At 53.1% G+C, this 10,738-nt stretch overlaps 1 protein-coding gene across 1 annotated transcript; it reads left to right on the top strand.

Annotated features, from left to right (window-relative positions):
- The first annotated feature begins 1,026 nt into the window (after positions 1-1,026).
- On the top strand, positions 1,027-8,528 carry LOC131811023 (zinc finger protein 84-like). Its single transcript, XM_059139032.1, is given in 5 exon segments — positions 1,027-1,222; positions 2,825-3,001; positions 5,029-5,155; positions 6,348-6,955; positions 6,957-8,528. Coding segments are annotated over 4 exon segments (1,362 nt in total). The 5' UTR covers positions 1,027-1,222; positions 2,825-2,986; the 3' UTR covers positions 7,569-8,528.
- Positions 8,529-10,738: the final 2,210 nt, after the last annotated feature.

Raw genomic sequence — 10,738 nt, 5'->3', positions numbered from 1 at the left:
ACCGTGACCTCTAGCTTCTCTTCGCTGGGAATCCCAAACCAAGTCTGAGCTCTGGCCAGCTTCCAACACGCTTACCGTCCACACACACCTGAAACGTGCGGAGAAAAGCACCTCCCGGTTCACCCGGCGGCCAGTGGTCCGCCTGGCTGGGGTCTGGTCTGTGCAGAAGAGCGGCCTGCGTTCTTGCAGACTACACCGGAGACTCCCCTAATCCCTTGAAGCCTAAGTGAGTAGAACGCGGGCAGTCAGCTCTACCCCAGCACAACCTGTGAGAGCGTGGAGGTGGGGTGTGCGCATTCCGGGTCGGATGTCCCCCACTCGGAATCCCCACTGGACAGACGGGCAGCGTCCGGCCCTGCGGCTGGGGGCGCAGACCAACGCCCTTGGCCGGTGCTCTGCCCACAGGAGACGCAGTTGTCCCTGGATCCCTTTCCTGTCCTTCTGTTTTCTTCTTAAGTGATGTCCACCCCGGACATGGGGCCTGAACTCACAACCCAGAGATCAAGGGGGCCGGGCTCACCCGCTGAGCTGGGCAGGTGCCCCAGGTTCCTTCCTGTCTTAACGCCCTCCGCCCCCACCCCAGAGCCCTGATGTGTTCAGTACCCGAGTGCGGGGTTAAGGCTGATGCTTCTGCCCGCTGAGAGCTTCCGGTGGGAGAAGCTGCAGCATTCGTTCTGCGCACCCCGGGCTCTCGGAAAACCGACGGGGCTGAGGGCGAGCCCGCCGCAGAGCCCTCTGGGAGATGTAGTTCTGGGGCGAGAGGCACCCTGGGAAATGGAGTTCTGCGCGCGCCCTTCCGTGGTCCGCGGTGAGGCTCTCGGCGCGCGGGCCCCAGCAGGAGGGGCGCGGCGGGGCGGAGGGGGCGGGGCGGGGCTCGGCGTCCCCGCGGCCTCGTGGGGACAGCGTTCGGGGCCGGTGCAGTGTGGGGCGGTCCGTGGGGACCGGAGATGCCGAGGGGCGGAGGACGCAGCGCGCCGCGCGTCCTGCCCCGTGGACAGCGGCCGCGGAGCCGGCAAGTGCCGAGGGGCCTGCGGGGGCCGGGGCCGGGGCCGTGGAGGAGCCGGGCCCCTGCGGCTGAGGCTGGCGGGAGAGGGGCCAGCGGAAGGGGTGTTCGGGGCGTGCGGCTGCGGCGGTTGGGTCTGCGCGGGCAGCGCCGGGGCCGCAGGCTGCTCGGCAGGTGCCGGCGGTGTGGACGGCCGCCGCGGCGACTCGGGGTGCTGCGGTGAGCCGGCGGCCGTGGGCGCGGACACTGGGTGCCGGCAGCGGGCTGTGCTGCGAGGCGGGACCGCGAGGCGGAGAGTCCGCGGCGGCCGGCTGGGCTGCGGGGCCGCGACGCGCCGCGAGTGGGCACGTCCCGGAGGGGCTTCTCCGCCGCCTGTTCCTGAGCCTCCGCGGGGAGCGCCCGGAGGCCGGCGGTCTGCGAGGTGCTGTGTGTGTCGCCGGCCGCCGGCTCGGGAGGAAGTGGCCGTGGGGTGTCCGTTGGCCTCGGGGACTGCGGAGCGCGGAGCCCCAGGGCTCCCCGGGAATCAGGATTAGGGTGCCTGGTGCGGAGGAACGGGGGATGATGGAGTGGTTGGGGACGCCCGGTGTCCGCAGGGCACAAGCCCTTGGGGTCTGGCCGGCCCAGTGGGGAGGGCCGGGACTGCATCTTGGGGTCCGGAGTTCCAGTCCCGGGTCGCGTCGAGCCGGCCGTAGACACCAGAGGAGAGTGACCGCGGGACTGCGGGGTGAATGATTTGGCCGCTTGGGGCTGGAAGTCAGACACTGGTTGGCCTTTGGCTGTAACTGGGGGGCCCTGGGGTTGACTGGGGACAGAGTAGGTTTGGGCGACTGGGGAGACATTTGTGGGGAGACTCCCTGGTCATCAGGAGGCCCGGGGGGTCACTAAGTGTGCGGGTCAGCGAGGGACTTGACGGTGTCCGTGAGCCGGCTGTGGGCGTCGGTGGTGGCCCAGCTGTGTCTGAGCCACGGGACTCGCGGAGCTCGCGGGAGCAGGAAGGGCTGTGGGGCTGCCGGGAGGGGTTAGGGTTAGGGTTAGGGTTAGGGTTAGGGAGGGGTTCGAGGCTCACGACTGCGCGGCCCCGGGGGTCGGTGACTGAAGACCGGGATGCTGGTTGAGCGCTGACGGGGCAGCCAGTGCGGGGTAACCACGTCTGTGCTCCTAAGTGTGGGTCTGAAAGTGGCTTTACTGTGTGGCCTACAAGGCAGTTGAAACCTGTAAGATTTCAGATCCCATCTTTGTAGTGTCAGCGCGGTTCCCACCACCTATGACAGCCGCACCTCTGAAGTAGCGGCGTTACTGATCATGATTGTTATTGGTAAGAATTTTCTGGTTTCCCTGTAATCCCGTCACGTGATCATAGGAGCACTCACCAGCCTTTACTCAGTGTTTCTGTGCCAGTCCTGGTTCGCAGGGATTTAGTGTAGAATTGTCGAGAACATCATGGGCTTCAAATGAGCGACTTGTATGTTGAGGAGAAGCTCTGCTGAATTACTCTCTTGTTTCATCAGCTGCTGAATCCAGTTTCCTCGCTTCCTTATGCCTTGACTTAAAAGTGAATGCGACGTTCTTATTTTCTGTGGGCTCTATATTACTCGCGTGGTCTCTTTCCCTTCCCCGTTCTGAGAGAGAGCGAGTGCTGGGGGGAATGCGGCTACTAAGGGGCTGGGGTTCCTTCTGCATACCCCGTATTTTGAGTCCTTGTGAGGTCTGTGTAGAGTCCATAGAAAACCCACTCTGAGCTTTAAAGGCAGGTTAAATGAGTTTCCAATGAGAGAGGGGTATTTCCATGAACTAAAGACAGTTTGTTACCCGACTCTACAGATTCTAGTTTCCGTGGACTAATTGGCTTGTTTGAGATAAAGAAGTCTCTGGAGCAAGGGTCCTGGGTGAAGAGAATCCTGACCCGAGACCTTTAATTTGAGCATCAAGATAAGAATCCAAGAAGATACACAGAGCCTGCAGTTTTCCCGAGAGCAGCAGAAAATGACCAAGTCCCAGGTGAGTAACTCATTTATTTCCTCAATTGTGGTACCGTACAATTCGCCTATTTTAAGTGATCAATTGACTGTTTGTTGGTGGTGGTCGTTTTTCAGTAGTTTAGAGGCTTCTGCAACCATCTAATTGTTGAGCCACAATCTAAATTTAGCATATTTTCATCCTCTAGGGGCGCCTGGTGGCTCTGCCTTCAGCTCAGGTCATGATCCCAGAACCTTGGGATCTAGTCCCGCTTCCAGTTCCCTGCTCAGCGGGGAGTCTGCTTCTCCCTTTCCTTCTGCCTGCTGTTAGCCCTGCTTGTGCCTTCTCTCTCTCTCTCTCTCTCTCTTTTTCTGTGAAATAACTAAAAATCTCAAAAAAATGTGAAAAGGACATTTTCATCCTCCTAAAAGGAAACCTGTCTCCATCTCCGCAGCAGGTAACCCCCAGGGCCCCCGCCCCAGCCCCAGGCCCCAGCTCCTGGGTTTGCCCATTCTGCGCATCTCATATCCACAGGATCACACGTGATGGGGTCTTTTGTGACTGGCTTCTTTCATGTAGCCTGCTTTTAGGATGGGCCATGAATTAATACTTTATTGTGTTTTGTTGTGGAATATTCTGTTGTGTGACTGGGGCAGTTTTGTTTATCAGTTCCTCATTTGCTAGACCAAATAGCTGTTTGCTATTTTGGCTGCTGTGGATACTACTACTGCCAACATTGGTGTGTATGTTCTCTTTTCTTAGGTACATACCTAGGAATGAACTGCTAGTTCCTGTGGTAACTATATTTAACATTTTAAAGAACTGATAGACTTTTTTCTAAGTACTGTTTTCTTTTTTAAGATTTAATTGTTTAGGGGCACCTGGGTGGCTCACTGGGTTAAGGCTCTGCCTTTGGCTCAGGTCATGATCTCAGGGTCCTGGGATCGAGCCACGCATCGGGCTCCCTGCTCAGTGGGGGGCCTGCTTCCCCCTCTCTCTCTGCCTACTTGTGATATGTCTGTCTATCTCTGTCAAATAAATAAAAATCTTTTTAAAAAATGATCAAATAAATGTATCATTTGGGGATGACTTCATTTATAAATAGTAGCTCTAATAATAAGGCCACTGAAGGGTCACTTGTGTGGCTGTCAGTTAAGCGTCGGCCTTCGGCGTGGGTCATGATCCCAGGGTCCTGAGATCGTCTCCCGGGTCGGGCACCCTGCTCAGCTGGAAGCCTCCCACTGCTTGTGATCCCTCTCTGTGTCTCTGCCTCTGTCAAATAAATAAAGATCTTTAAAAAATAATAATAATAAGACCTCTGAAGTTTCTCCTGCTAGGACACATGGAAGCAGACAGCCCTGGGCTGGCACGGCACGTGAGGGGTGCCATGAAAGACTACGGGGTTTTCTGGGCTTCTGCTCTGTCGTACTCTGCCAGTTGGTTTTCTGTGTCCCACATGCCGCCTCACAGCTCAAGGTGGCTTTTGCGGCTCCAGTACAACGTCTACTCAAGAGCAGGAAGAGGGAGGCCTGGGTGGCGCAGCTGGTTAAGTGTCCAGCTCTTAGTTTCCACTCCGGTCCTGATCCCAGCGTCACAGATCAGGCCCCACATCAGGATTCGTGCTCAGCGCAGAATCTGCTTAAGACTCCCTCCACCTCACCCCGCCCCTCCTCCTGCTCCCTCTTGCCCTAAAATAAATAATTCTTTTTAAAAAATCGTAAAAAATAAAAGCAGGAAGAATAGTAGAGAGCAGAGGGTATTATCAGTGTGTCCCTGTCTTACCAGAAAAGCAGCAGCTTCCCCCAGGTGGCCTCGCACACCTCCTGGAGCCGTTGCCAGCACGGATCACGGGACTGACTCTAGATGTAAGAGAGGCAGAAGGGCCAAGGGAACGGTTACGATTTGTGACTGGGAGCGGGCGCGTTGGCACCCCTCGTACAGCTGAGGTTTGCAGACAGGAGAACAGCTATCCCGAAGGCTGCTAGAGGCTCCTGCCCTGGGGTCTTTGCACCATGGTTTCACCGTCGGAAACCCACTGGTTCAGCTTTACTAGGAGCGTGCTCTTCCAGGGCCCGCCGTCGTTCGAGGACGTGGCTGTGGACTTCACGTGGGAGGAGTGGCGGCTGCTGGACTCCACGCAGAAGGCTCTGTACCGAAGTGTGATGCTGGAGAACTTGAGCAGCCTTGTGTCCCTGGGTAAGGACACATCCGGTGTGGACTCGGCCCCGTCAGCTGGCTTTCCCTTTTGTTGACTGAAAAATGGGACCTTTGAAGTGTGTCATGACATAGGGCTTTAGTCTAAGAATTCAAAAATTCTTAGCCCTTTTTCGTCTCCAGAGTGTCTGTCCACGCACATCCCAAGTGAACGACGTCTTTCACAGCCTCTGGAGCTAAGCATTTACTTTTCTTCAGAAGCCCGAGCCCAGGAAATTGGGCCCAAGTCCTATGTGATTTTTCCATACACAAGGTTTCAGCTCATCAGACCAGATGTGACCTTCAGGCTGGAGCAGGAGCAGCCACGGGTACATCCCGAGTCCAAGCTTTGCAGGCGAGGCCCCTGGGCAGCGGTGGAGTTAAATTCCAGCTGGAAGTGAACAGTGAAGACGGTGAGGGGTGGGCACCTGTGCAATGTTGTGTCGAGAATCCTCGAGGTCACTAACCCTCTGGAAGTGACCCAGAGCCATTGAGATGAGCTTCTCAGATAGGCAGATATCGTTTCTAGCGCTTACCATGTGAGGATAGGTCATCTGTCTTCCTTGGCTCTGATTTTCGAGTGAGCTCTGCCTCTCTGGTCCGTCCTAAGGAGCTCAACCCCTCTCTCCTGTTGGACTTTGCTCGTTCATTTTCCTCTCCACACCAGACCTTATCCTGCTGAGAGATCCCTTTTCTTTTCTCTAGGACACAGGATTAGTTGTGATTTTTTCCCCTCTCACTGTTCTAATTCCCACATATTTCCTTTCCCCTTTCATTGTGAATGCCTCCGATTACTGTTGCACTCCCACAGTCTTTCCTCTAGTCTCGCCTTCATTTCTCTCATGATGGTTTACTCCTCCTGGGCCTGTAACCAAAGAAATAACTTCGGAGTCCTCATTCCCTTGCTTCTAGTGCAACTTTTTATTGCCTTCTCTTAGGGTTGAGTGTGTGTGCAGATGAAACCCTTTGCCTGGAACAGATTATTCTATCATGGCTCCTAACAACCTGTTTAGTCCATTTTTTTTCTTCTCCTTATCCATTATCGGTTTTCTACCTCAGTTTCCATGAAAGCACTTTATTTAATTTTAATTCCCAAACATGTACCAGTGTGCATGATTATTTCTGCGGTTCTGGTTCATCTGGTTCACAGTTATTGAAGAATTCACTAAAGGGGTTTAATTCTTGTCTTTTCTAGAATACTGGAAAGTTGATGATTACAAAGCATGGCACCAAGAAATTCAAGACAGGATTAAAAAATTGGAACAAGTTCATGAAATGAATGCAGGTGGAAAAATATTTCAGTCGAGCATGAACCTTGCCCCTTTAAAGCAAAAATCCAATAAGCGTGTCTCAACTGGAAAACATTTGAAATATTCACTAGATTTATTTACTCAGACTGGAAACAGTGGGAGAAAGAAAGCTGGGAAGGTCAGGGGATATGAGAAATCCTTTCTCCATATTGCATGTGAAAAAACTCCTGTTGGAGTAAAACACTATGAATGTACGGAATGTGGAAAAGTCATCAGCAGGAAGTCACGGCTCATCGTCCATCAGAGGACACACACAGGAGAGAAACCATTCAAATGCAGTGACTGTGGCAAAGCCTTTTCCCAGAAGTCACACGTCGTTACACACCAGACAGTTCACACAGGAGAAAAACGTTATGGAGGTGAGTGTGGAAAGGCCTTCGCTAGAAAGTCACACCTCATCACACACCAGAGAACTCACACGGGAGAGAAACCATACGGATGCAGCGAGTGTAGCAAAGTGTTCTCTCAGACCTCACAGCTCATCATTCATCAGCGAAGTCACACGGGAGAGAAACCCTATGCCTGTAGTGAATGCGGGAAAGCCTTTAGTGGGAAATCACAACTCACCTCTCACAAGAGAACCCATACAGACGAAAAGCCCAACAAATGCAGTGAGTGTGGGAAAGCCTTCAGGGAGAAGTCAGGTCTCCGTAAGCATCAGAGAATCCATTCAGGAGAGAAGCCCTACGGGTGCAGTGACTGCGGGAGAGCCTTCAGTGGGAAGTCACTGCTGCTTCGACATCAGAAGACTCATTCAGGAGAAAAGCCCTACGGATGCAGCCAGTGCGGGAAAGCATTTATTTGGAAGTCACAGCTGCTCATACATCAGCGAACTCACACAGGAGAGAAGCCCTATGGTTGTGGCGAGTGTGGGAAAGCCTTCTCCCAGAAGTCACACCTCCTCGTACATCAGAGAATTCACACAGGACAGAAACCCTAGAAACAGAGTGGATGTGGGGCGCCCGGGGGGGCTCATTCGGTATGAAACTTTAAAGACACGTATCATAGCTATAGTGAAAAGAAGGGCCATCTGTACCCCAATGTTCACGGCAGCAGTGGCCACAGTCAGCAAACTGGAAAGAACCAAGATGCCCTTCAACGGATGAATGAACAAAGCAGATGTGGTCCATATACACTATGGAGTATTATGCCTCCATCAGAAAGGATGAATACCCAACTTTTGTAGCAACATGGACGAGACTGGAAGAGATTATGCTGAGTGAAATAAGTCAAGCAGAGAGAGTCAATTATCATATGGTCTCACTTGTGAAGCATAAGGAATAACACAGATGACATGGGGAGAAGGAAAAGAGAAGTGAACTTGGAGAAATTGGAGCAGGAGACAAACCATGAGAGACTGTGGACTCTGAGAAACAAACGGAGGGTTTGGGGGGGGTTGGGTGAGCCTGGTGGTGGGTATTTTGAAGGACACATGTTGCATGGAGCACTGGGTGTGGTGCATAAACGCTGAATTTTGGAACACTGAAAAAAAATTAAAAAGAAAAAAGATACGTATCTGTGTGTATATGTATGTTGGCAATGACGACAGCCAAGTAAAAAGCCTGTTGCTTCAGAGGGATATAGGCCTTACGTTCCTGAGTATGGCTACATGTTATACATTTATATATTCTTGTAGCACTTGTGAAAATAATCTGTGAGCATGGTGTATGTCGTGTTTATGGCACGGCGTCTGTGAACAGTGCTGCACAGTGGGTATCATTTGTACCATGACGGTAGAAGGTACCTACGCTGGGCCAAATGATGTATTTCTTATTTAACAAGTAGTATAACTTATATTGCCAGATACTTTTCGGCACACGTAAATGAGTTTGAGAACTCTTACCGTGCTCTGTCTTCAATAATAGAAGCCAGAATTTTTCGGTAAAAGCTCCTGCCTCCTCTGAGTGCCCAGTTTATACACAGAACTGCTATTCACGTTAGACGCGCAAAGGCAAGAAGACACGTGAGCATGCGACGGAGTGAGCAACAGAGAAGCTCTGAATAGCACTGCTCTTCATCTGAATGTGTGGGAAATAAGGTTTGTAAAAGTAAAAGACCCACAAAGCATCTCCTCCTGTTATTTTTCAGTGGGATTTCTAAATTTTTTTTTTAAATTTTTTTTTTTTTTTTTAAGATTTTATTTATTTTATTTGACAGAGAGAGAGATCACAAGTAGGCAGAGAGGCAGGCAGAGACAGAGGGGGAAGCAGGCTCCCCGCTGAGCAGAGGGCCCGACGCGGGGCTCGATCCCAGGACACTGAGATCATGACCCGAGCCGAAGGCAGCGGCTTAATCCACTGAGCCACCCAGGCGCCCCTCAGTGGGATTTCTATACAGATTAGTTGTACATAGGTCAAATATAATAGAGCTAAGAACCTGTATTTTAGATTAATATGCTAAGAGATCATGTAATCCTGTTCTCTGTGTCAATCTTTTAATGTTTTCCTAAAGTAACTTGCAAATAATTAGAAGAAACTCTATTAAAAAAAAATAATAACAACCGTGTAGTTCTATAGGCTTACATGCAGAGACTTGCTAGGGGAATTAGGATTTTGGGGATAATTTGATTCAGACATCTTCTACAGATGAGACTTTAGAAGTCGAGGTACCTGGGACGCCTGGGGGGCTCAGTTTGTTAAGCAGCTGCTTTTGGCTCAGGTCGTGATCCCAGGGTTCTGGGATCAAGCCCCACATCTGGCTCCCGACTCCGCGGAGAGCCTGCTTCCCCCTCGCACCCTGCCTGCTGCTCTCCTTGCTTGTACGCTCCCTCTCTGTTAAATAAAATAAATAAAACCTTAAAAACAGTTCTTAAAAAAAAAAGAAGTCGAGGTACCTTATTGTTTGTAAAAGAAATCTCTATTTAATGTACAAGAAATCTTGCAGTGCACAAGGTATTATCTTGCTTTTAAATAGGCCAAACTTAAGTATATTTGTAAATAATGTGTCTTGAAAATGCCAAAAGCCTTTCTTGAATGTTGATGAACTTCAGAGGTTTGCATCACACCCTAAATGTGTGATTTACATTCATGGTTTTTTTAAAAAGATTTTATTTATTTATTTGACAGACAGAGACACAAGTCGGCAGAGAGGCAGGCAGAGAGAGAGAGGAGGAAGCAGGCTCCCGCCGAGCAGAGAGCCCGATGCGGGGCTCGATCCCAGGACCCTGAGATCATGACCTGAGCCGAAGGCAGAGGCTTTAACCCACTGAGCCCCCCAGGCGCCCCAGCAAACAGATTTAAATCCGGTTTACCGAAACGCTTTTTACCCCCGTAACCGCTCAGCCAGCGCCCCCGGCGCGCCCCGAGCGGGTCGGTCACTCAGACCCCGGGTTCGCTCGGGACCAGCCCGCGGCGTTTCCCTGCGGCCGCGCCCCGCCCCGCCGGCCGAGTGCGGGCCTGCGCGTGGCCGGGGACCGCACCGCGCCTCGAGACGGCGGCCCCCGTCGCCCCGGCCGCAGGGCGGAGAGGTCGCGGCGGTCGCGTGCGGGCTCCTTCCCGCGGTCCCGCGTCCGGGCGCAGAGGGCGGAGCGCGCCCCGGGGGTGCTGGCTGCGGCGGGGCTGCGGGTGCGCGGAGCTGCGGGGGGACCCCGGCCTCCGGCGAGCTTCGCGGGGGCCTCCCGCATCGGGACCCGGAGTCGTGAGCCCGCCGGGGCCTAGGGCGGCCCGGGACCCGCTCTTCCCGCCGGGGCCGTTCCGGGCTGTCCCCTGCCCCCGAGTCCCACGCAGGTCCCTGGCCGGGGGCGCGCGCCCCTCCCGCCCTGCGCGGGGTCCTCGCCCGCCGCGGCTCGCTCGGGCTGTTGGGCCCCACGCGGGTTTCCCGCAGTCGCGAGTTCCCGGTGGAACCCGCGCGGGCTCCAGCTGGGGCGGTCGGCCCTTCGTGTGGCTGCCCTTGTCTTCCGCGGCATTATGTGGGGTTTGCCCCCTTTTTCTCCCTCAGGTTGTAACTTAAATACCTATCTCCGAGTTTAAAATATGTAAGATCTAATCTATATTTTTATTTTATTTTTACTAGCTTACAATTTAAAAAGTACAGTCTCCAGGGCAGCGAATGGAGCCGATTATTTCTAGGGCATGTGACACACTCGGACACTGTTTAAGTACAGTTGTTGGATGGACTTTGTGTGTAAGGGCCTGCTTAGCCAGAGGGAGCCATTCTGCCGTTTCTGCAGTAAACATGGATTGACCCTGCGCCCCCAGAGGAACTTACTTAAAAGCTAGTCCGGGAAACCAGTCCCAGGTAGCAAAGCCCGGATACAAGGGCGGGTCAGGCCAGGTGG

This window comes from Mustela lutreola, chromosome 11 (assembly GCF_030435805.1).
Source record: "Mustela lutreola isolate mMusLut2 chromosome 11, mMusLut2.pri, whole genome shotgun sequence".
NCBI classification, from domain to species: domain Eukaryota; kingdom Metazoa; phylum Chordata; class Mammalia; order Carnivora; family Mustelidae; genus Mustela; species Mustela lutreola.
The sequence above is the reverse complement of the archived record's forward strand: the minus strand, read 5'-3'. Positions and strand labels throughout refer to the sequence as shown.